Genomic DNA, 27,352 nt, shown 5'->3' with positions numbered 1-27,352 from the left:
TAGAGCATTGTTAAACAATTACTGAGGTTAGATAGAAGAGAAATGTATTAGCTGAACTCAATTGTAGACATTCAAGGGATATTTAGTAAATCTATTTATAAAACATTTGCTGTGCAAATATCTCAAACATTTGCACTTCTGCCACGCCATCATTTGTGTAAAATGTTTACTTCCTATGATTGCCATCTCTGCCTAGTGGCCATAATGCAGTATTTTCCCATAATGAGGTATTTCAGAAGAATATCACATTATGACCACTAGATGGCGATGACGTTTAAGGGAAGTAAACTTATTACACCATTTATGGTGATTATCTGTGACAGCTGTGCAAATGTTGGGGACATTTACCCAGTATGGTTTTTCTTTTTTATAAATAGACCTATTAGAGTTAGATTGTATTCATATTAAGAATTTACATGTTTCATTGACTTATGCTACCAAATTCTGATGCCTAGATTTAGAATGGTAGGGATAAGGGTTTTCTAGATTTAAAGTCATGTTCTGTATTCTAGAAGAGTATTGAGTTCATTTTATTGCAGGTCAGGGGGCTATAATGATGTGTCATCTGTGATAACCTTCAGCAACCCATATAGATTTATCTCAGAACAGTTAGGACAAATGAAGATGATTTCTGTGCCTGTTGGTTGCTGTACATTGTTCATTCCTTTTTACCTTATTGAAGCAAATATGTACTGAGAAAATACATACAGTAGGCTGTCATTGCTAAATTCCTCTTGTAAAAATCCTACCTGCCTGCCTGCTTTAATGCTTTTTTGAGTCACTTACTTAGAGAGCAGTTCCTAGTATATTCAAAAATAGGTTAATAATGCTTCTGTTTTTCTCTTAGTAAAGTTTTCAGTTTTATTTATGACCCCCTCCACGCTATTTCAGTAACACATGGTAAAATGTACGTTGCTCGTGTTGTAAAGTATGGTTATGTGTGAATGAAGCAATGATCTTCTCATCAGCCAATCAGAGGAAGCTTTGTATCCATTCATAGAATACAAAGCGTAATGTGAATGGGTAAGCAGTGCTCAGCCTGACTCAATTGTGTTTTGGAACAGGAAGTTGCTATCCCACTGTTGGAACACAGCACTGTATACGGTATATAGCTGATGCTACATACAGTTTACACAGTGCTCCCAGCAAGCCCACCTGGAAATAGTTTGTTTGCAGTAGCGTAGCCCAAATAAACTATTTAAATGCACATCAAACATGGAGTTAGGCTTTGATATGACATCATTAAATGTAATTTTTTAACCACTTGCCGACCGCCCGCCACAGATATACTGCGGCAGGCTGAGCGATCCGCGGGAGCGATCCTGGGGGTGTGCGTGCACCCTCATTAGCCAGCAGGGAAGCTGATTCACGGGGCCGGCACCTGCGATCACTGTGCAAATATCTCAAACATTTGCACTTCTGCTCCCGTGGCAGACCGTTGTTCTCTCAAGACTCAGCACAGAGCTCCTGTGTTCCTCCTATTTAGGATCACAGGTCTCTGTGTTGATTTCACAAGCCCATCCCCCTCACAGTTAGAAAACACCCCCTAGGCATACACGTAACCCTTTGATTGCCCCCTGAGTTAACCCCTTCCCTACCAGTGTCATTATTACAGTAACAGTGCATATTTTTAGCACTGATTACTGTAGTAATGTCACTGGTCCCCCCAAAAATTAAAAAAATGTCAGTTAGGGGTCGAACTGACCACCGCAATGTCGCAGTCTCACTAAAAATCGCTGATCGCCGCCATTACTAGTAAACGGTAAAAAAAAAAAAATAACAAAAATGACATGAATCTTCCCCTAGTTTGTAGACACGATAACTTTTGCGCAAACCAATCAAAATACACTTTTTGGGATTTCTTTACCAAAAATATGTAGCAGAATACAAATTGGCCTAAAATGATGAAAAAATTGGATTATTATTTATTTATTTTTTTTTATTATTGGGAATGTTATATAGCAGAATGTAACAAATATATATATATTTTTTTTCAGAAATCAAATACAACCTAAAGCAGGCTCTATTTTTGGAAAAAAAAAAATCAATTTTGTTTGGGTACAGATTTGCACCACCGCGCAATTGTCAGTTAAAGTAACGCAGTGCCGAATCGCAAAAAATGGCTTGGTCTCTAAGGGGCTTCCTTCCAGTCCAGAAGTGGTTAAATGCAAGCAATTTAAACACCTGAAACTAACCTAGCCTTGGCCTGTTGCAGTCTTTTAATAGCAGAGATGGAGTGTGAAGGAAAAAGCAATACAAGCAACCAATCAGTTCCTAAAGCCCCGTACACACGTACCGATCGTCGGCATACAAACGTTCGTCTTTTCTCCCCGGGATGTCGGTGTCTGTTGAAAAGTGCAAAGACTGCCCAAGAATTTTGTCCGCCGACTACAGCCGACTGCAGAAGTGATGTCATGTAATGGTTAACTTTCCCTGTGTTTTTTCTTTTCTGAGCATGCCCAGTCTTGCAAATCTGCGGTCTGTCGGCAGAATTCTGTACTGACTGGCGAACAATCGTCCGTTCTGGTGTCGGCATACAAAAATTTTAATGTTTGCAAGAAAGACTCTTGTCCGCAGAATGTGCGCAGACAGCTGTCGGAGGCACCATACTAACAAGCGTACAATCGGCAGATCTTTCGTCCGCCGACGTTTGTATGCCGACGATCGGTACGTGTGTACGGGCCGTTAGCCTTCAAGAAGTATGCTTATAGGAAGAAAAAGCTGGGTGACAGAGAGATGAGCTCATCATTGTGCTGCTTCTTCTTTCACTGTTCAGTCGCAGGCTGGTGGTGGGTTTAGGATAATCTGGGTTGGGGGTGAAATGGGTTGAATGATCATGGTCATCAAACTGGGGACATCTAAGTGGTAGAAAAACGCGCTGTGAGTATTGTAGGGAATATCCCTGGACTAGGTTTTTGCATCGAAAGTGTTAAATTTACTTTGATCAGCAATGTTATTCTTACTCCATAGAAATGTTGAATTTAGTTCCTAAACAGTTGCTGTTCAGGATGAGCTGGCATACAAGAATAGCATCTGTTAAAAATGGCTTCACTCTCCACTACATTGCTTTCTTGCCTGTCAATACGTTCTTGTCCTGATCAAAGCTGTGCATTTCTGTAAGAAAGAATAGAGGATCACACAGTTTATTTGAAATAATAGTAATTATAATTAATGTGTAACTAAAGGCAAACCATGTTTTTTTTTTTGGCAGATTAGAGAGGAATTCAGAACACCTGTCAGTCTGTGCCCCTGTTAGTGAGATTTAAGCCTCGTACACACGATTATCGGCTGACCGATCGTCCGACTTTTGTCCAAGTTGTGTTTTGTTGGTTGGAATGTGCCTAGACTGCACACGAATTTTCTCGGCCAACAAAATTCTACTTCAGAAGTGATGTCATGTGTTGGTTTGTTTTCTTTGTGTTTTTTCTTCACTGAGCATGCCTCATCTTGCTCATCAGATTTTTCCCTGTCGAAATCTGTGCTGACTGCATGAAAATCGGCCGTTGTGTTGACGGCCAACAAAAATTTTATAGTCTGAACACCAGATTTTTTTCGGCCGAAAAGTCGGAGTTGGTTGTCGCAAGCATCATACTAACAAGCCGAAAATCGGCAGATTGGACGTTGGCCGAAAATTCCCTGCCAATTTTCGACGTGTGTGTACGGGGCTTTACCCTCTCTATGTGCTCTTTTTGCCATTATTATCAAAAGTGAAAGTAAAAGAAAATCACAAATTTTGAGTTGCCTTCAGAATAGTAATTGAGGGGAAATCTTCCAATCAGGACACTAGTTCCTGTGACTCTGGTGAAACCCGGGGATTCTCTCACTTTGGAGGGATTTTCATTCACTTCCTGTTATGGCTATGGGACAGGAAGTGAAGGGAAACATCTCCAATGGGACACATCTGTCACAAAAAAACCCCCCCAAAAAAACAATTGACAGGGGTTATAACTCCTTTATGCTATCCAAAATGAAAAAAAAAAAAAAAAAAAAAAAAAAAGATTGCCTTAGTTCTACATTAAAGCTTTGTAAAAAAAAAAAAAAAGATTGCAGTTAGCCTTAGGTATGTTCAATCCCAACTTGCCTCTCATTTATTTATTATACACAGCAGTCATACTTGCAGTAACCTCCTCTGGTTTTCAGTTGAGACACCTTGTCGTTCCCTTACCTGGTACTACTCATTCTGCTTTGTAAAAGTTACATCACTACCCTGGAAGCTTACACTGTAAATAAAAAGAATAATGTAAAAGTAATAAATTAATTGGCGGCCAGGAAAGAGATCCATGCACCAGGCTGCTCTTCTGGATGCTAGCTCTAGTAGCATATGGTTTCATGGAGAGTGTTACCAAAAATATATGAGAGTTAATCTATCTCAGACAATATTTGGGTTAATAATGAGAGTTCTATGACTGTGTGAAAACTTTAACACAACAATTATTTATTTGTATAAGGTTTTCCAATTCTACATAATTTACATCAATAATAACTATTGTACATACTACAAAATGTAAAATATTCCTGGGTTCAACTAAACAAATACAATGCATAGAGTATAGACTCATATACACACACTATGACCGACACAAATAAAATATACAATGTACCCTTAATCCTTACTCCATAATTACCTCTAGTGATGGCTCTCGCTCTCCCATGCCAAACAGGAAGTCACCCTGTCTCACCGAACCTAATATAGACCCATATCCCATAGCCTTGTATAGGGCCATTCTCATTGGTTCAGCTATCTTGCTTGTCACTTCCTGTGGGCGTATCTCTTCCCAGATTGGACCATTTCCCCCTCCCATAGTTACGCCTCTTTCTAACCACTCCTTTTCTGTGTGGGGGGGGGGGTGCGTTTACTCCTCACTGTGGAGTAGCTCTGAAATGGCTACTTAAGATATGCAAGATGTGTCCTGGCTCCAGAAAGTCTCACTTCCAGGATGTAAACACGGGTTATTACTATGCGTAGTTGTTTATATGTAAATAGCCGGCTGGCCTTTCAAAGGAATGTGTTACCCTGGATTAATTAATTACTAAAAACCAGTCCGTCTGGCTCACGCAAATCTATCTACACTAAAATTCCCAAGTATGAGTTTGCAATCAAAAATGGGTACCTTTACTACTTTCATTAATATATATATTTACAATTACTGATGGAGTTTTATACATAAACCCCTCATCCTCACAACACGGTAAGAGAGATTACGCCTAAACCCCATATGGCAACAGAGAGTAACCACTTCTGGACTGGAAGGATTTGCCCCCTTAACCACTTGCCAACTGCCTAACGACGATTTACGTCGGCAGTCAACCCCTCACAGGCAAAGCGACATAGGTCTACGTCGCTAGCCTGTGAGGCTCTAGGGAGCGAGCGCGCGCCGCTGGAGGCGCGCTTCCGCTCGCTCACTGAACCCCCCCCGCGCGTGTGCCCGCCAGGCACTCACGATCGTCCATTAGAGCGGGAGAAAGGCAGGCGGCTAATGTAAACACAGCCGCCTGTCATTCTCCCCTGTGTAAGAATGGAGATCAGACGGTTCTACTATATAGGACCGTTGATCTCTGTTCTTACACCAGTAGCCACATCCAATCACAGTAAGAATCACGCCCCTAGGGACACACTTAATCCCTCCCTCTCAAATAAAGTTAACTCCTTCCCTGCCAGTGTCATTTTTTACAGTAACAGTGCATATGTATAGCACTGATTACTGTAGTAATCTCACTGGTAACCCCAAAAGTGTCAAAAATGTCAGTCAAGGGTCCGATCTGTCTGCCGCAATGTCGCAGTCCCGCAAAAAAAATCTCAGATCGCCGCCATTACGCGTTAAAAAAAAAACAACAAAAATGACAAAAATCTTTCCCTTAGTTAGTAAAAACAGTAACTTTTGCGCAAACCAATCAAAATATGCTTTTTGCGATTTTTTTTTTCCAAACATAGGTAGCATGAAACAAATTGGCCTAAAATGTTAAAGAAATTTGATTTTTACATTTTTTTGGGGGAATTTCATATAATAAATTGTTATTATGCAAAATTGACGCTCTTTTTTTGTTTATAGCGCATGATCAAAAAATCGCACAGGTGATCAAATACCCCCAAAATAAAGCTCTGTTTGTGGGAAAAAAAGGACGTCAAATTCGTTTAGGTACAGCGTCGCACGACCGCGCAATTGTCCGTTAAAGACACGCAGTGCCGAATCGCAAAATAGGCCCTGGTCAGGAAGGGGGTAAAATCTTCCGGGGCTTAAGTGGTGAATGACCAGGCCATTTTTTGCGATACGGTACTGCGTTACTTTAACTGAGAATTGCTCAGTTGTGCGATGTTGTACCCAAATAAAATCAATGTCCTTTTTCCCTACAAATAGAGCTTTCTTTTGGTAGTATTTGATCACCTCTGCAATTTAAATTTTTTGCACTATAAACAAAAAAAATTGACAATTCTGAAAAAAAAAAAAAAAATCTGCTACAAAACATTCCCATTAAAAAAAATGTAAAAATATTTTTTTATCATTTTAGGCCAATACATATTCTGCCACATATTTTTGGTAAAAAAATTCCCAATAAGAGTATATTGATTGGTTTGCGCAAAAGTTATTGTGTCTATCGTGTCTAGGGGAAAGATTTATGTCATTTTTATTTATTTAGTTTTTTTTTACTAGTAATGGCGGTGATCAGTGATTTTTAGCGGGACTGCGACATTGCGGCTGACTGATCGGACCCCTAACTGACATTTTTGACACTTTTGGGGGGACCAGTGACATTACTACAGTAATCAGTGCTAAAAATATATGCACTGTTACTGTACTAATGACACTGACAGGGAAGGGGTTAACACCAGGGGAGATCAAAGGTTTAAATGTGTCCCTAGGTGATGCTTTCTAACTGTGTGGGGGATGGGCTTGCGGAATGAACACAGAGACCTGTCTTCCTAAATAGGAGGAACACAGGATCCCTGTGTACATTGTTGACAGAACAGCGGTCTGCCGTGTTTACAACGGCAGACGCCGTTCTGTCTCCATGGGTTGCTCAGGGGCAATCGCGGGCACCAGACCCGCTGATTGGCTCCCCCCGTAGCCAATCCGTGTGCGTTCCCCCATTAGCGGTCGCGGTCCCGTGAAACAACGTACAGTTACGCCATTTCGTGGGACAGAGCCGACTTGCCGCAGTATATGTACTGCTGGCGGTCGGCAAGTGGGTAAGTAAGATTTAAAGATTTACCCTTTTCACTGGGTGGCATCATGATATATTTTGCTCGAGGTACCATATGAGTAAACAGAAAATGGGAAGAAAGTAACACGCCTCTTGTTTAATACAAGTGACTGTTGTTGAATGAATCATGTATCTTTAGCAAGCGCTGTTGCGGGAGTAGGTGCGTGTTACTTTCCTCCCATTTTCTGTTCACTATTTGGCCTTAGCAGGCGGGGCCACAGCAGCTGCTTATATTTACATTCATTGTAGAATTATATTTTAATATTTTAAAATTATTTTTTTGCACACACCATAGATTTTATATTTCTAGTAGCACTTAATACCTAATATATTTATTTGTTTCCTGGCGCGGCAAGTTATCTATCTCTTTCACCATATGAGTAAAGGTCAGTTCTAGGTTTATACTCATAGCGCAGAAATGGGTTTCGCAGAGGTTGCCAGAGGAGAAAGAATATGTGACAACCTTAGAAAGACTGCACTCTTTCATAATAGTAGAAGGCATGTTTTGTATTATGCAGACACGGGTATTTTTCTTTTCTTCAGACTCATAAATACATGATTCATTCAACAACAGTCACTTGAATTAAACAAGAGGTAGTGATAGAAGGGTGCTGGACACAGATTTTCACGGGTTATGAAAATGTGAACAAAGTTGTTACTTGAGCCCAGCTGGCCTGTGCTTGGCAGCTCACCACACAAAGGAGGACCCCCTAGGAGAAGACAATTACCCGAATCGAGAAATTCAGGTGTAAATGTGAGGTAGCAGGTTTTCCAGGCATTGTGCCTGATGTGGGTCTGCCATTGTTACCGGTTACCTCTCCAGCCCATGTGAGCTGCGACCCTTGGTGTGAGAACTGAGACATTGACAACTCCGGCATCTTTGTTTGGTTGTTTTATTTTATTTTTAGGGGATGGGAGGAATGAGTGGGATACTCCTTTGGCTCGACTATGTACAATTCTGGGACTTTATAGCAAAAATGCCCGTTAGCGCTGTCTTTACGACAGCCGATGCTAGCCAACGCTCGCTGGCGATTTGAACACACTGTATCTCTAAAAGCTGTGCTGGAACTCCGACTTAAGTCCAAAAGATCCAGGACTGTAGAATACTGGGCTTCTAACAATACTTGCACTTAAAAGTCACTGACTACTCTCTCCTGCCTCGCACTGGCTTGAGGTAGCTTGTTGTGAATTACTGTATGGCTGCAAATATTAACTGCACTACACACTGTGCACTGACTCTTCAGGGCCCAAACTGCAGGTGCCCCCTTTATCTCTTTAGAGTCCCCTGACTAGGTACCTCTGTCACTTCAGGGTCCTCAACCTAGGCACCCCCTTTACAGCTAGCTGACACTTGGATCCTAGAACCTTCTCCGGAAGTGGTCCCCACTGACACTAGGCAGACCCCCGGGCAATCCTCAGTACTCACCACCTGTGTAGGCTTTACTGGGACTGGACCCCTCTTTCCCTCCACTGGTTCTCGGCACACCGGATCCCCGCAGCTCAACTCAGCATCCTCTGGATTCTCAGACACCCCCCCGAGACATCCACTTCCTCAAACATGAGGAGAGATAGCCATTCTCTCCCTCCTGGGACTCTGCCCCCGCCAAAGACGCTCACTCACATGCTCCCCTCTGACTTATACCCACTCCCAGAATTCTTTGGAGCAGAATCTGCCTTCTGGGGTGGTTACAAGCCAGAATGTGTCCCTGATTGGGTTTCCTCCACTACCCTATGAGAAGCCTCTCACAGAGCCAGTGGGGAGACTCCCCTCTCAGCAGACACACCTGAAAGCCATGACACCCTAGCCAAAAAAAACAATCATGGCCCTGCAGTTAGGCAGACAAGGCCCACTATGCATTTACCTTGCACCTACCTGTAGGGTGCTACATAAACAAAACTGGATATAAAACTGGTGGGAGAACATTGATCTCCAGGCATCAGTGTTCCAGCTGATAGCCTGCTGTTGTTCTATGACCTAAATGCAAGCCATTCCCAATAGAATTTACTGAATTTGTCTCAATCTGTGAACCCAATAAACAAATGACTTAAGTACATTGGGTATCCTGGATACCATACAGTCTGTGTCCAGGGGTGAACAACCATACATATACGCCTGTTCATGCAAAAACAAGCATATACATGCTTAAAGTAGTTATTTTCTATAGGTGACTGTATGCAGCACCTGTGGCTCTCAGACAAGGAAATACTCCCAAATGTTGTCATATGGCCCCTGGTACCTGTGTGCATGAGCCCTATTAGTGTACATCTATGATTATATAGACATTTTTTCCTGTTTAGTTATAAATACTTCAGCAGGGAGGGCATTGCTTTTAGTATTGACCTGCTTGTGAACAGCACCTGGATAGGGCTGGCTAAGACAATCCATATGGCTCCCCCTTAACCGTTTTAGAATTATGAGTGTGGCGTAATTAGCTGATTGTTGTCAGTCTGAAGGAAAGAGCTGTTCTCAAAGCAAGCCTTCAAATTCAACTTTTCTAAGTGCTATTGAAGTGTCCTTTGCTGTTTGTGGGTAGAAAGAAAAACAACTTGATCTTACATTATTTTGGAGTTTATCTCTGTACATTTATATAAAAATGCCAGCAATTGGTTTTAGCTGCTCTGTAAATTTTACCAGTATAGAGTGTAAAAGCCTATTTCTGAGAGAGGGAATATATATGGCACCATGAAATGATACTACCATAGTGCTAAATTACTGTAGCAATATAGTATCACTTAACTATATGGTTTTACCTTTTTTTCACTAGTTGATATGCTTTATGTGTTGTGAATTAAAAAGTGCTTCTTGTAAAGCTCTGTTTGTATTCCAGGCACAGTTTGATTGTAACATTTTTTTAACTATACCCAGGTCGGAGCTGCACCTGCACCAGATGGTGGATAACCACTCCTTTGGAACTGTGCCAAGTGTGAAGGTAGGGGATTTTTTATAATGTAATGCAAACACTGGCTGAATTTCCTTTTTGTTCTACAATGCCGCTTCATGCTTTGTTTTTTTTTTTTTTCAAATTGTTAAAGGTTTTAGGTATGAAGCCAAGTGTATTTTATAAAATCTGTGCTGCACAGAGATCCATAAAGAAGCCATTATATTTCATCTTTCAGCAAACAAACAAAAAATCAGTTGTGGGTGCCAATAGTTATTGCACAGAATTGTTTTTGCACTGTATTCGCATTGAGTCAGCAGTGACAGCTCTGCTATTTCTATCTTTATAGATTTTTTTAAGGATATTTGGACCTCTTTGCTGATGGTGCTATGAAGCACGTTTACTAAAAACAAAAGAAAGGGTGCACCAGCCTTGTGCATTACCATAAAAGTGATTTATTCAAGAAAAAATAATTCCAATATACTCACAAAAGTAAGAAAGTCAGGCACATCAATATAATCCGGTAAAGACAAGCCAATAAAGATGCCCACCAATAGGGAGCGAGGCATAGGCTGGTCATTCATTATACAATTTTCTTACAATTTTCTGTACATTTTTCTTTAGATTTACCCTCAACTATGTAGTACAAAGGCCTGCCTTATAGGATACAATTGAAAGTGTTGTTTAGTTTTGACCTCATATTATATGGTTTTTGGTTAATCTAACAGAAAATTGTACAAGACAATTGAACATGTATGGCCAGCCTTACGTGTTTCAAGGGCAGAACCTCTTTGCCTTTGAAATGCATAAGCCTTGCTTCCTGTTGATGAGTATCACTCGAGGATCTTTATTAGATTGTCTTTATTGGATTATATTGATGTGCCTGACTTTCTTACTTTTGTAAGAATTGTGTTACTTGGAGTCAGGAATATGATGTGTGGCATCCCCTGAATCCTTGTCACCCTAGACCAGTGATGGCAAGCCTTGGCACCCCAGATGTTTTGGAACTACATTTCACATGATGCTCATGCACTCTGCAGTGTAGCTGAGCATCATGGGAAATGTAGTTCCAAAACATCTGGGGTGCCAAAGCTCACCATCACTGCCCTGGATAATGGCCCTGAAAGAAAAATCTGGCCCTGAATATGGACATGTCTTAAAAAAAAAAAAAAAAAAAAAACTGTATCGCGATCCATGCTTACTAGAATCATGACCATAGAGTATATATCTGTATCTATGCATATCTGTCCAGGTCATCCTCTAAGTCCTACTTCATATGAACTATACTAAAAAAATCAGCACTAAAGAATAGGCACCACCAATCCCGCATATGTAATAAAAGTCATTCATAGAAGGCAGTTCCTCCATCCAAACTCAGGTAATGTGTAAGCTTGCTTCCCCCTTCAGATTGGGTAGATCTTTAGACAGAGTTACTAAAGCAAAAACAAAGGGTGTACCAACCTTATGCATTGCTATAAAAGTAATTTATTTAAGAAAAAAAGAATTCCAATATACTCACAAAAGAAAGTCAGGCACATCAATATAATCTAGTAAAGAAAATCCAATAAGGATGCTTGAGTGACAATCATCAACAGGGAGCAAGGCTTATGCATTTCAAAGGCAAAGGGGGTTCTGCCCTTGAAATGTATAAGCCTCACTCCCCGTTGATGAGTATCACCCAAGCATCTTTATTGGATAGTCTTTACTGGAGTATATGGATGTGCCTGACTTTCCTACCTTTGTGAGTATATTGGAATTCCTTGTTTCTTAAATAAATCATTTTTATGGGAATGCATGAGGCTGGTTCATCCTTTGTTCTTGCTTTAGTAACTCTATCTAAAGATCTACCCAAACTGAAGAGGTCAGCAAGCCTACACATTACCTGAGTTTGGAAGGAGGAACTGCCTTCTATGAATGACTTTATTACATGCAGTATGTGGGATCAGTGGTGCCTATTCTTTACTGCTGATGTTTTTCAGTACAGTTCCCATGAAGTAGGACTGAGAGGACGATCTGGACAGATATGCCTAGATACAGATTCATAATCGATGGCCATGATTCTATTAAGCAATTCATTTTTTTTAGACATGTCTATATTTATGGTCATCTTTTTGCATGGTCAACAACAGGACATTTTATAGAGTGACAAGGATCCAAGGGATGCCATATATCACATTCCTGAGTACAAGTAGCCCAATTCTAGGTAATATATACTTTAAGTACACTATTCCACCAACAAAAATGCACACACTATGCAAGGAGAGCAATGTTGGGGACCCAATTTCATTGGAAGATAGAGCAGTGGTCTGGAACCTTTAAGTTCTTCCTCTCTGGGTTTCTACACCTAGAACCAAATTGTTAGCAGAATAGTGGAACACTTTGTGGTTCTACATGTATAAGATATGTATATTCAAGCTAAACTGAATATATAATTAATGTGAAGGTACAGCCCTATTAGAGCTGAAAATTTAATTTTCAGGTTCATAAAGGGAGAATAGCCTGTCTGCTGAGTTTTTGAGTTCTTTATTCAGATGTTCCTGTTATGCATCCGTTCTCCCTCTTCCCGGTTGTCTGTAACATGGTGATCCTAGAACACATTTACTGATGATGTTGGAACATTCTTTTTGCTACTTATTGCACATATAAAACTGATGTAAATTATGAAAATGCCATTACCTACGGTTTCCAATCAGATTTAAACATGTTTGGAAGCTTGCATGTGATCGGTGGTGCAGGAAACAGAGAGAAAAGATTAAACAGCATAGTCATCAGACACTTCTTAAAGGTTTGATGTATGAATATTGTACAGGGGATTATACAGAAGTTAGATCCATGCACATCTCCATTTTTATTTTACACTGACTGGTGATGAGACAAAACCCATGTCAGGTTTTTATTGCAGTCAGGCCAAGTGAAGCCTCTCCAGTGGGACATAGATTGCAACAATTTTTAAGTAAAAAAAGAAAGGGGTTAAAGTCTTTGTCAGTTTCATTACTGTCAGTGTCTTCCTTCCCCAGTGGCTTCTGCTCCCCTCATTTCTTATCTTGCTGTCACAGGGACAGGGATTGCATTACATCTCCCCAACATAGTCATGAACAGCAAAAAAAAAAAAAACTTGAGAACTATCCAAAACACACAAAAAGTTGGGCCTGAAGATTTGACTCAACTGCAATCACTAAAGCCTCGTACACACGCGTCGAAAATCGTCAGGGAATTTTCGTCCGATGACCGATCTGCCGATTTTCGGCTTGTTAGTATGATGCTTCCGACAACCGACTCCCACTTTTCGCGCGAAAAAAAATCTGGTGTGCAGGCTATAAAACTTTTGTCCGCCGTCAAAACATGGCCGATTTTCGTGCAGTCAGTACAGATTTCGACAGGGAAAAATCTAATGAGCAAGACTGGGCATGCTCAGAGAAGAAAGAACACAAAGAAAGTAAACCAACACATGACATCACTTCTGAAGTCGAATTTTGTCGGGCGAGAAAATTCGTGTGCGGTCTAGGCACATTCCAACCAACAAAACACCACTCTGGACAAAGGACGGACGATCGGTCGGCCGATAATCGTTGCATGTGTACTAGGCTTAAATGCTGTCATTTGTTGCTTAGAATTGCGTTTTGCAGTTGTATTGCTAGTTGTGTAACCTTTGAATTATTTTAACACCATGCCTTCAAATCAGAAAATGTCAGAACTGCTGAAAGCAGGTAATATTTATCATTTCTCAACACTGGTAATGTGCACTATCAAGTCAGTCTCCCCCAATGTGTGGCTGCCTTAAGGCTTTCAGTTCAGGAATTTATATACGCTATATGTATAGGTTGAGCAATAAAACCTGTTAATCTGTTAAACGATTCATGTGAAATGTTAGTAAATGTAGCATGAAAGACAGCCTCACTGCCTAGAGCGGCTCCTGCAAAATTTCCTCCTTGACTCCTTGAGTCACTCAGAATGATTCCTCTGTGTGATCATCTCACATGACAAAGTGCTAAATAGCCAGAACCGCTCTTCAAATACCTGCCAGGAAGAAATGTTGCCACCAAATGCAGCTGTTTAAATCTGGATCACTAATAATTTGAGAGGCTGCCCTGTATTTATTATCTGTGCCCGCATAGGAGTTTCTGGTTAGTATTCATGATATGTGCATTCGTTTACAGCAAATGTGAAACTCATCATTGAATTAGTGGGACTCTAGGGTCCAGTTCCTTATAAGTTTTACATTTTATTATATAAAACAGCTGCCATTTTGTAATCTATCCAGCTGCTGAAGTTTAAATTTGTGCACTCTTTGTATTTTGCATGAGAGAATAACAATAGTTTGCAATGCCAGCTGTCTCTTGATTGCTTTATGTTCAAGTCAATCAAAAAGTTGTTTGGTGAATTTGGAAAGGGGTTAAACAGTTTAAACGAGTTAAACTTGGGTTCTCCTCCCTTCCAATTTTACCTTCTCCGTATAGTACGCTGAAACCCTGAATTCCCACTACCTGTAAGATGGACACTGGCCTCACTGAATGCTCCTAAATAATTGTAAGCACTCCTACTGGAGCAACTGTAGCCAAATTTCTTTTTTTTTTTTCAAACGGACCCTGCAGAAGAAGAATTATACCCCCACCTGTTTCCCAATCCCCAAAACTGCATGCAAATCTTGTATGTCTGACATACATTTGGATGTACTGAATTCCTGCTACCACTCTGTGTACTGGATTTTCATTCATCTGGCTCCTATGGCACAATAATGATGTAGGGGTTGGCAGGTGGAACCACAGCATATACAGTGCTTTGCAAAAGTATTCGGCCCCCTTGAACTTTGCAACCTTTTTCCACATTTCAGGCTTCAAACATAAAGATATAAAACTGTAATTTTTTGTGAAGAATCAACAAGTGGGACACAATCATGAAGTGTAACGAAATTTAATGGATATTTCAAACTTTTTTAACAAATAAAAAACTAAAAAATTGGGCGTGCAAAATTATTCAGCCCCCTTAAGTTAATACTTTGTAGCGCCACCTTTTGCTGCGATTACAGCTGTAAGTCGCTTAGGGTATGTCTCTATCAGTTTTGCACATCGAGAAACTGAAATTTTTGCCCATTCCTCCTTGTAAAACAGCTCGAGCTCAGTGAGGTTGGATGGAGAGCATTTGTGAACAGCAGTTTTCAGTTCTTTCCACAGATTCTCGATTGGATTCAGGTCTGGCCTTTGACTTGACCATTCTAACAGCTGGATATGTTTATTTGTGAACCATTCCATTGTAGATTTTGCTTTATGTTTTGGATCATTGTCTTGTTGGAAGACAAATCCCAGTCTCAGGTCTTTTGCAGACTCCATCAGGTTTTCTTCCAGAATGGTCCTGTATTTGGCTCCATCCATCTTCCCATCAATTTTAACCATCTTCCCTGTCCCTGCTGAAGAAAAGCAGGCCCAAACCATGATGCTGACACCACCATGTTTGACAGTGGGGATGGTGTGTTCAGGGTGATGAGCTGTGTTGCTTTTACGCCAAACATAACGTTTTGCATTGTTGCCAAAAAGTTCGATTTTGGTTTCATCTGACCAGAGTACCTTCTTCCACATGTTTGGTGTGTCTCCCAGGTGGCTTGTGGCAAACTTTAAACAACACTTTTTATGGATATCTTTAAGAAATGGCTTTCTTCTTGCCACTCTTCCATAAAGGCCAGATTTGTGCAGTATACGACTGATTGTTGTCCTATGAACAGAGTCTCCCACCTCAGCTGTAGATCTCTGCAGTTCATCCAGAGTGATCATGGGTCTCTTGGCTGCATCTCTGATCAGTCTTCTCCTTGTATGAGCTGAAAGTTTAGAGGGACGGCCAGGTCTTTGTAGATTTGCAGTGGTCTGATACTCCTTCCATTTCAATATTATCGCTTGCACAGTGCTCCTTGGGATGTTTAAAGCTTGGGAAATCTTTTTGTATCCAAATCCGGCTTTAAACTTCTCCACAACAGTATCTCGGACCTGCCTTGTGTGTTCCTTGTTCTTCATGATGCTCTCTGCGTTTTAAACGGACCTCTGAGACTATCACAGTGCAGGTGCATTTATACGGAGACTTGATTACACACAGGTGGATTCTATTTATCATCATTAGTCATTTAGGTCAACATTGGGTCATTCAGAGATCCTCACTGAACTTCTGGAGAGAGTTTGCGGCACTGAAAGTAAAGGGGCTGAATAATTTTGCACGCCCAATTTTTCAGTTTTTTTATTTGTTAACAAAGTTTGAAATATCCAATAAATTTCGTTTCACTTCATGATTGTGTCCCACTTGTTGTTCATTCTTCACAAAAAATTACAGTTTTATATCTTTATGTTTGAAGCCTGAAATGTGGCAAAAGGTCGCAAAGTTCAAGGGGGCAGAATACTTTTGCAAGGCACTGTAGCAGGTGACATGCAAATGCATCCGATGTTGGTGATTCTGCTAGCAGTTTCACTCTGCAAGAGAGTAAAGATTTGAGGAATTGCTGGATATTTTGGTAGGGTCCATTTTCTTTAGTTTTATATAGAATATTAAGGAGTTAAAGAAGTACTTTTTACAGATGTCTGCATACAGGCCCCATATAGTATTGACAGTCCAATTCTCAATACATTTTTATTTTGCCTTTGGCCAAAATGAGCAAGGTTTACTGAATTATCGGAAGACATGGGTGGAATAAATAAATGCAGCAGTTTGTGACCACTCTTGTTTCCCAGCATGTTGTACAATAGCTGAGGATGTCTGAACCAGAAATAAAAGACTAGCTTTCTCCATGCATGAAGACCTATTTTTGTTGTTCTGTATGTAGGCTGAGCTGCCAGTCAGTTGATGTCCAGTCCAAGGTATTTCAGGTACAGGACTGTGTGTTAGATGTAGCCCATTATACGTAAGCATAACTTTCAATATTCTAAGAGTACATCAGCTCAGCAGCTCTTAACCTACACTGGTGTACCTGTCAGTAAATAACAGATCGAATTAGCAGACTTGGATGGAACAAAGGTTGCTCAAACTCATCAAGTAGGCAACTCCCAATGCTTCAGCCCCTAATAAACCTTGAAGCTGAGCTTTCAGGTCTTCAAACTACAGCAGGCTGCTGAAAACTTTGGTACCGATTTTGCAACTTTTGTTTATCAGCAACCTTTTTCTAGGACAGCCTTAGAAAAGAGGGGTCTATACACTAGAAATGCTTTGGCTATTTAAACAGAAGTTTCAAAGACATCTTGATAACTGGGCAACCACTTGTAGGTAACTTCAATGGAATATGAGTTCCAACCATTGTATTTATTGCTACCTCTGGCCATTTTGGGAAGATTTTTCCCTCATTAATGTATTATTCATTTATATATTGATCAAGAACAGAAAGGAGAGGAATTCTCCCCAGTGGGGACACTAATAGCAATAAAAAAAAAAAAAAAAAACAGAAGTCCAAAGCTTCATCCAAAAGACATGTTTAACCACTTAAGCCCTGGAAGATTTTACCCCCTTCCTGACCAGGGCCTATTTTGCGATTCGGCACTGCGTGACTTTAACGGACAATTGCGCGGTCGTGCAATGCTGTGCCTAAACAAATTTGACGTCCTTTTTTTCCCACAAACAGAGCTTTCTTTTGGTGGTATTTGATCACCTGTGCGATTTTTTGATCATGCGTTATAAACAAAAAAAGAGCGTCAATTTTGCAAAAATAACAATATTTTTCACATTTTTTATATGAAATTCCCCCCCAAAAAATGTATAAATCAAAATTTTTTAACATTTTAGGCCAATTTGTTTTATGCTACATATGTTTAGTAAAAAAAATTGCAAAAAGCGTATTTTGATTGGTTTGTGCAAAAGTTATTGTTACTGTAAAAATTACACTCTCAGTGAAGGGGTTAATTTTTTTTTTGAGAGGGAGGGGTTAAGTGTGTCCCTGGGGGCGTGCTTCTAACTGTGATTGGATGTGGCTTGAGGTATAAGAACAGAGATCAACGGTCCTACATAGCAGAACCGTATGATCTCCATTCTTACACAAGGGAGAATGACAGGCGCGAGTGCCCGGCGGACATCGGGTCTGCTGGGCACACGTGCAGGGGGTCCGTGAGCGAGCGGGAGCTCCCTAGAGCCTCACAGGCTAGCGACGTAAACCTACGCCGCTTTGCCTGTGAGGGGCTGACTGCCGGCTGACTGCCGACGTAAATCGTCGTTAGGCAGTCGGCAAGTGGTTAAGTAGAGTTATGATAACAGCATTTACATCAACTTTTGAATTTAATTGATCCAAAATTCTCCTTAAATCTGGAATTGAACACTTTGAATTAGTACATTTCTATGAATAAAGTATTTAATATCCTTAACTATTTGGAAGCGCTTTCTTTATCTTGATTTCTTTTTGTTTTATCTGTTGCAGTGCCCTGTCCTTTCTGCACTCTTTCTATTTACTTGTTTTGTATGACATTGGCCGAGCGCACTGAACCGTAACCAAAACAAATGTCACACTTTTCCATTGTTCTGTTTTTGACCTATTCTTTTTTATATGAGTTCTTGTCTTAATAAATAGACTTTATTTTTTTCATAATGGTTATATCTGTTCTACTACCATTCTGGATTTAACCCCACAGGCAGCCTGTTAGGTTAAATAATTGCATGACTTTCTTTTAAAGTATAGGTTTTTACTTATAAATGTTTACCTGGGCAGGCCTTGCTGTGCTCATATAAAGTAAAATCATCTCATCAATTGGCTGCGTGTTACAGGATATGACTTCATACCAAGAATTTAGCTATACTAGACAGCCTTGGGATCCATCTATGTGGGATGGACCTTATAATTACAGTTATAACATTAAATACATGGAACGGAATTCAGGCTGAAGGCTATGCATAGCACAATGGAAAAGCTGCAGTTTCATCCTTCCATCCTTCCATACTTAAAGCGGTAATATAAACCCATAAACAAAAATAGTATAGTGTAGCCTACCAATGGTTAAAGCGTTTGTTACCCCAACTCTTTATATTCCTGATATGTGCCTGGTGTACCATGTACTTGTATGAGAAAGAATCCTCTTCTCTTTGTATTGCTTCATTTATGTGAAATCCCTGGTATTCCCGCTAGTCCCTCTGTTTTCCTGTTAAAAACTGACCACACTAAGCAGGAGTGCACACATGGTCAGTTCTCTAGCTACGCTGGGAACGTAGTGTCCTCTCCTCCAATGATCAGACTTGTCCTGACACATGCCCCTGCTGCTTCTCCTTCCCCCAGCTTTAATGCAGCTCAGCATAGAGGGAATGTGATCGCTTATAAAAAATATATTTTTATTGTTTTTTTATATCTATACAAACATGTTTTGCATTTCATTTCTATTTTAAACCGAATGGGTTGTTTTAAAAGGTGATCATTTACAGTTACTTTAAATGCAGTGGAAGCTGCATTCATTTTTTAGTTTTTTCCTTTATTTTATCTGGTGATCCAACCAGTATTGCCAGTTTGAGAATCGGGTAGGGTTAGGTGCAGTAGCAGATTTAGATAGACCCGACTAACAAATTAAAGCCAAACTCCTCTTAACACTTTTTAGGCAGTTACAGCAACATTTTTTTAAATTTGGATAGAGGTTTTACATAAATAAATAAATAATGACCATTATAAAATACCCCTGTCGGTGGTAAATGGTTTTCCTCAACCTTCTAACTGCCACTTTTGCTTTACATCTTGATCTGTTAAAGGAAGTTGGAAGATAACAGACTTACTGGCTAGATCAAGAGGTGAAAATAAAGGAAAAACGCCTATTTTCATATTCTATCAATATCAATAAAAATTTAAATAAAGAAAATGTGAATCTAGTATATTTTATAGTATGAAGGGTGTAAAGCAAGAAGAGCCTATCTAGTCATTTACAGAACCCTAGATTAAAATCAAAACTGAGGTTAAAATCCATTATGGCTATTCCTTTATTATTTGCATTGCCTTCGTTTTTTTTTCTTTCTTTCTACTGGGTAGTTTACACTGGGAATGCCTCCACTCTGCCAGCATGCAAATTACTGGACACCATAGCAGGATTTATTGGTGTAGGGACACAAATATACAGTATCTCACAAAAGCGAGTACACTCCTCACATTTTTCTAAATTCTTTATTATATCTTCTCATGTGACAACACTAAAGAAATTACACTTTGCTATAATGTAAAGTAGTGAGTGTACAGTTCGTATAAGAGTGTAAATTTGCTGCTCCTACTCCACGAGTCGCAAGACGCACGCTATATCTTCCTCTTGCAAGAGGAGGCTTAGCGCTTCCTAACTTTAAATTGTATTTTTGGGCGGCTGTCCTGGTGACGGTCCGGTGGTGGTTCTCCCAGCCCAAAACCAACTCTGCAGTTACATTAGAAGCAGCACTACTGGGTTCGTATGCGGCCCTTAGTAATCTTGTTTTCCGGGGGGAACAGGCACATCCTCAAATAACCAGTCTGATGAAGACTGTCCTGCGGATATGGACTCGGGCGCGGGTGATATATAACACACCATTGCATATATCCCCCCACACTCCGTTGTGGGGTAATCCTAATTTAAAACATTTATATCATCTCCCTGATCCACAGTTATGGGCTGCTAGAGGGATTGTGACTATGAAACATGTTATTAAAGATGGAAGACTTCAAGGCTTTAATGCTCTTCAGTCTACCTACTCATTACCTCCCACCATGGGGTTTCGTTACCGCCAGCTTAGTCATGCTATGCGGGCTCAGTTCCAAGGCCCTGTTGTCCTGGAATCAGACCCCTTGGAGAAAATGCTAACTTTTAAGGTAATAGGGAAATCTCTCTCTGCTATATATTCCATACTCTCAACAGATCATAGTCAATCCCCTGAGAAAACCTATAATAAATGGAAGGAGGACATTCCAGATCTGACTATTGAAGAGTGGGAGGACTCGGTTAATGGTTATATCCCCTCAATGATAGCGGCTAGGGACAGATTTATACAACTCAAATTTTTACATAGAGCATAATATACGCCGCAACGTCTTGCCAGGATATATCCCACGAAAGATCCTTTGTGCACTAGATGTGGGCATGAAATAGGCACATTTTTACATGTTGTTTGGTCGTGCCCTGACCTGGTAACCTTTTGGAAAGAGGTGACGGACACTATTGGCGAAATTTTTGATATCATGATTCCTTTGGACCCAAGGGTAACTTTATTGAGTAACCTTACAGACCTGGTTGGAGACAAATATGCTAAAATGTGCATTACATATACCCTGTTTTATGCCAGGAGAGAAATCCTTTTGCGATGGAAGTTACCCGAACCTCCCACCCGATTATCATGGATAGCTGCCGTTACTAAGACACTTCCATTCTACCGTTTTACATACGGTAGTAGGAATTGTCCAAAAAAATTTGATAAAGTCTGGTCAGCCTGGATCGACGCTGTAGGTGAGCCAAGGTCACCTGCTCCATAATGATATAAGTAGGCACTTATTATAATAATTAATATTCCCTTTTTTTTTTTTTTTTTTCTCTTTCCTTGTTTCTAAATTGGTTTATTGATATTCCCCTTCCCTTCCTCTCCCTAAGAATTTTTTTTTTTTTTTTTCTGTGTGTGTTAGTAGGTATGGATAATATTATTCCTTGTGCAGAGTAATGTATTGTATTAGAATATTTGTGTTGTTTATATGTTTAACAATAAAATAAAAATTTAACTGTTAAAAAAAAAAAAAATTTGCTGCCCCTTCAAAATAACTCAACACACAGCCATTAATGTCTAAACAGCTGGCAACAAAAGTGAGTACACCCTAAGTAAAAATGTCCAAATTGGGCCCAAAGTGTCAATATTGTGTGTGGCCATCATTATTTTCCAGCACTGCCTTAACCCTCTTGGGCATGGAGTTCACCAGAGCTTTACAGGTTGTCACTGGAGTCCTCTTCCACATCTGCCTGACGACATCGCGGAGCTGGTGGATGTTAGAGACCTTGCACTCCTTCTCCTTCCATTTGAGAATGCCCCACAGATGCTCTTTAGGGTTTAGGTCTGGAGACATGCTTGGCCAGTCCATCACCTTTAACCTCAGCTTCTTTAGCAAGGCAGTGATTGTCTTGGAGGTGTGTTTGGGGTCGTTATCATGTTTGAATGCTGCCCTGCGGCCCATTCTCTGAAGGGAGGGGATCATGTTCTGCTTCAGTATGTCACAGTACATGTTGGCATTCATGGTTCCCTTCATGAACTGTAGCTCCACAGTGCCGGCAGCCCCAGACCATGACACTCCCACCACCATGCTTGACTAGGCAAGACACATTTGTCTTTGTACTCCTCATCTGGTTGCCGCCACACATGCTTGACACCATCTGAACCAAATACGTTTATCTTGGCCTCATTTGACCACAGGACATGGTTCCAGTAATCCATGTCCTTAGTGTGCTTGTCTTCAGGGAACTGTTTGCTGGCTTTCTTGTGCATCATCTTTAGAAGAGGCTTCCTTCTGGGATGACAGTCATGCAGACCAATGTGATGCAGTGTGCAGCATATGGTCTGAGCACTGACATGGTGACCCCCCCCCACCCCTTCAACCTCTGCAGCAATGGTGGCTGCACTCATTCGTCTATTTCCCAAAGACAACCTCTAAATATGACGCTGAGCACATGCACTCAACTTCCTTGGTGGACCATGGTGAGGCCGGTTTTGAGTAGAACCTGTCCTGTTAAACCACTGTATGGTCTTGGCCACCGTGCTGCAGCTCAGTTTCAAGGTCTTGGCAATCTCCTTATAGCCTAGGCCATCGTTATGTAGTGCAACAACTCTTTTTTTCAGATCCTCAGAGAGTTCTTTGCCATGAGGTGCCATGTTGAACTTCCAGTGACCAGTATAAAAGAGTGAGAGCGATAACACCAAATGTAACACACCTGCTCCGCATTCACACCTGAGACCTTATAACACTAACGAGTCACATGACACCGGGGAGGGAAAATGGCTAATTGGACCCAATTTGGACATTTTTACTTAGGGGTGTACTCACTTTTGTTGCCATCGGTTTAGACAATAATGTCTGTGTGTTGAGTTATTTTGAGGGGACAGCAACTTTACACTGTTATACAAGCTGTACACTCACTACTTTACATTGTAGCAAAGTGTCATTTCTTTAGTGTTGTCACATGTAAAGATATAATAAAATATTTACAAAATTGCGAGGGCTGTACACACTTTTGTTAGATACTGTATATGTACTACAGACCCACGTGGACTTTTGGATATTTGAGTTTTAATGATTGGAGTTTTAATATATATGCTTTTTTTTTTTTGTTCAGTAAATGCATTTATTGTTATTAAAACCTCATTAAAGATTATACTCATGGGAGAGAGTATTGGAGACCTTCTATTGCTCATCAATTAGGAGTGTATTGGTGTACTATATTTTAGTATGGTGCCCAAATTGTACTGCGACTGATACGAACACTCCACAGAAAATAATCCACAGTGGGTCATAAACTCCCCTCCCTAGCTGAAATTTATGAGTCTCACTGTCTCTGTAGGGCGGAGAAAATAATAAGTGATTCATTCCATGGCTATCACCTATTTGAATTAGTACCATCAGGCAGACGTTATAGGAATATTAAATTTAGAACAAATAGATGTAGTGAAAGATTTTTTCCAAGGCCATAAATATGAAATTAATTTTAGTTAGGTAACCAACTGGTCAGGGTTAGTGATTGATTTTAGGGATGTTTACTATATCGTTTGTATAATGTATTTTTATGTATGTGTGAGTGACTGCTGTGTGAGTTCATTTTTTTATTTTTAATAAATTGTCAGGAGATACCTTTTGAAATGTTGTTGTAAATTTTATTTGCAATGATATATATATATATTTCTGAGACTTAGACAACATTGTACCATTTTGGTGAAATTCTTTGGAGTCAGTGGGGAAGGTGAACTTGAGGTATTTTTTAGGGTGCAATGATCTCTGAATAGCTCCTGAGGGTCACAGAAGCTCCTTTTAATTATCCTAGACCCATTCTTTTTTTTTTTTTCAACAAAATTTTTTATTGGATTTTTCAAGATAACAAGAAGTACAACTTCATGTATACATAGCTGTAACACTAAGTGGTGGTACAATACACATATCAAGTGGTTTCAACGTAGGAAGAAGAGAACATTAACAGTAACGTATCGACAGGAGAAACTGAATATAAACATTACTCGCTATGTAATGGGATACCTGGGGAGCAAATCAGCAAAGAGAGCGAAAACACAGTAGAATCAAATCTAAGCTTAATTCAAGAAGTCATCTAGACCCATTCTTGAGCTAAACATCGCCCTCCTTAGGCTAATTATTTTAGGTTATTTTCACAGAAAAAAAAGAACAGGCAGTAAAAAAATAAAACAGCAGTATACAAATAGCAATCAATAAAACACAAAAAAAAAAAAAAAACTAAGAAAACTAGGGAGCATGCATATTTATATAACAGTAAATATAAAGTCGGCCATACATGGTTTGAAATTCGGATGATTCAAGAGGGACTGGCCAAATTTTGATACATGTATGGGCAGATTGATTGTACCCAAGTCCATCCATCAATCACAGTCACCAATTCTTTACTGCAGGTGAATTAATCACAGTAATTTAAGACATAGGAATGGCTATTTGACACAAGAGATAATGGTTTGAATGTGGACCTCAGTTTTCTAAATCACTTACAAGTAGTTTTATGACCATTCTTATCTCTGTGACACTTACCCCGATCCCTCCCATTCCACAAGCAGAATGGGGGGTCCCCCTAGGGTGTGGGACTTTACCGGTAAACACACTTCCACAAGTAGATAAAATTAAATTGTTTTATTAAACAAAGTTTAAAATTGATCTTACATAGATCAAACAGGTCACATAGATTGTACAGATAGTGTATATAGGTATAATTTGCAAAAGAAAATGGAGAGAATTGTGTTGCATATACTCAATGGTACATGTTGACTTCTTGAAGGAAATCCTCCCACCCGACGCGTTTTGGGCACGCAGGCCTTTCTTCAGGGGTCTGAAGTGGGGAGATTTGTGATTTCCTACATGACATAATAAGCATTGTTTAGATTAGTTACATAAACGTTTTGTCAAATATAGTGTAGGTAAATTATCAAATACACAATATATATTGCACGTGTAGATACGGCTTGGATTCTTAAAAATTCGTACCTGTGGGCTACTAAAGAAGCGACTAAAGAGTCACGGCTGTTAAAGGAAAGAAAAAAGAAGATTCCGCTGTGTTAGATGCTGACGTGGGTGCCACTGGATCCCTGAGGCTGTAGGTTCTCCTGTGTATGGCCCCAGCGAGGATGCCTATAATGGGGTCACACTGGCGTCTGTGTAAATGTATATGCAAAAGAATGATTCACAGTGTATTCTATGCTTAGAGAAGTAGATAGTCTATTCTCCAGATGGGTTTAAGGAGTAAAGAAAAAAGGATACCTTTTGGCAGTTGTCTCAGCACCTATAATTAGGGGGGTTGTGGTGTGTCTGTTCCGCTGAGAGTCAGAAGGTAGAAGATGTTGTACTTGTTTCTGAAAATTAAGTATGTACAGATTTTCTATGGAGTATTGTGGTTAAACTGTGTCAGAATGTTGGTAGTAACCGTGTATGCATTGTACTCATACCTTAATCTGTTGGTGTGTCAAAAAGGACTTTATACCAAAGAGATTGGGAGTTGTATTGTTAGTTCCCGATCGGTGAAGGACAGATGGTCCTAAGAGAATATTAAAATGGGAACATATCAAGTTACATAGTAGAGTATAACAAATGTTTAGTGTTTGCAATTGCTGGTTTAAATATACCTGGATGGAGTAATTTTGATTCGTATTTAGTTTTCTCCTTTAAGTTGCTGGAATATGTATCTGGGAATCAAAGGAATAGTATATACATCATACAGAATGGGACTAGGACTCCTCCCAGCAATGTCTCTGTGTCTCAATCAAGGTAAGATGGGTCTGCAGAATCTGTATAAGATTCTAAAACAACAGAGATTCTAGCAGAGAATCAATACTTCAGTAAAAAGTTCAGAACACAACAGGATATTTACGATTATCCTCATAAACAGAATTTCTCTCAGTGAAGTCCATGGTAGCTGTACTAACATGGGCAAACTGCTAGAGATATGGAAGGCCCAAGGACAAAGAGCTAACTCTTTGGAATTTGAGTACACTGGTTGCAATTGGTGAGGTGCTCCCCTACAGTAGCTGGGTTGAATAAAGAAGCAGCATGCTATTAGGCTCCTGCTTGGCTGCTCATGTGCCATTTTTGACAGTGAAAGGCTAGCTAATGATTACTTGCCTAGCTACCTCTGCTTCAGAAGATGTCTGAGCTGCTGAAAGAGGGAAGCAGAAAAACATATCTTCATTGGGCATGTCCAGAAACCCAGGAAATTGTGGGGAAAAAAACATAAAAGTGGTCTATGCCTGCATCTGAGTGTGGTGCGTACATGGGCACTCAACTACAACATGAATGCAGAATGCAATGCAGGTTGCAATTACTGTGTGCAGGCAGCACAGCTGAAAGCTTAGTATTATGGAAGTTAACGTAGGCACACTTCAGGTCTTGGATTATCCTTTATGATAGGGTGAGTTCCTTTTAGGGAACTTGATAAAGGTGCAGTTACCATTTAAGGGATTCCTACTTAAAGTTAAACTTAAATCAAAATCAGCTATTGATGCTATAGATTCTAAATCAGGGGAAGAGATGCTCCAAATAAAGCACTGAGTTTCTCTAAATAAAGCTGAACAACACACCTAGCTTTATGTGATACTTATTTAAGAGTTATAATTAACTGCTAATTCTTAGGTACACTAGACCAAAGCACTCAATCAGAATCCAATCTGCTGAAGTCAGACCAGAACAAATTGGATTTTGATTGTTTGATTTTGGTTGTTATGGGATAGTGCATTTAAGAATGTGCATTTAATAATAAGAACTCTGTATTAAGTAAGTGAATAGAGATTTTTACGCTCCAAATTTACTCCATTATGTGGGTATACTTTCAAAACCCTAGATGTAAGCGAGAACCACTGAAATTTTCTGATTATGCAGTGGTTTATTTACTAAGGCTGGAGAGGGCAAAATTAGTCACAATTCTGCAGATGAACCAATCAGCTTCTAACCTCCGCCTGTTTTAAGCTTTAGCAATGAAACCTGGAAGCTTATTGGTTTCTTTGCAGAATTGTGACTAATTTTGCCCTCTCTAGCTTTAGTAAATAAACCCCCGTAATGTCACCACCTAAAGCTGCACAGTTGTTAGTAAAATATCCTTATTACTCTTAACCGGTTGCCGACCGCCGCACGA

At 40.0% G+C, this 27,352-nt stretch overlaps 1 protein-coding gene across 1 annotated transcript in view; it reads left to right on the top strand.

Moving 5' to 3' along the window:
- MYO18B (myosin XVIIIB) overlaps window positions 1-27,352 on the top strand; it is an 842,989-nt gene that overhangs the window by 142,847 nt on the left and 672,790 nt on the right. Inside the window, exon 12 of the mRNA XM_082258232.1 lies at window positions 10,067-10,130. Coding sequence (XP_082114358.1) covers window positions 10,067-10,130 — 64 coding nt within the window. The remainder of the gene's footprint in view (window positions 1-10,066; window positions 10,131-27,352) is intronic.

Source organism: Pelophylax lessonae, assembly GCF_965119305.1.
Source record: "Pelophylax lessonae genome assembly, chromosome: 1".
NCBI lineage: Eukaryota > Metazoa > Chordata > Amphibia > Anura > Ranidae > Pelophylax > Pelophylax lessonae.
The sequence above is the reverse complement of the archived record's forward strand: the minus strand, read 5'-3'. Positions and strand labels throughout refer to the sequence as shown.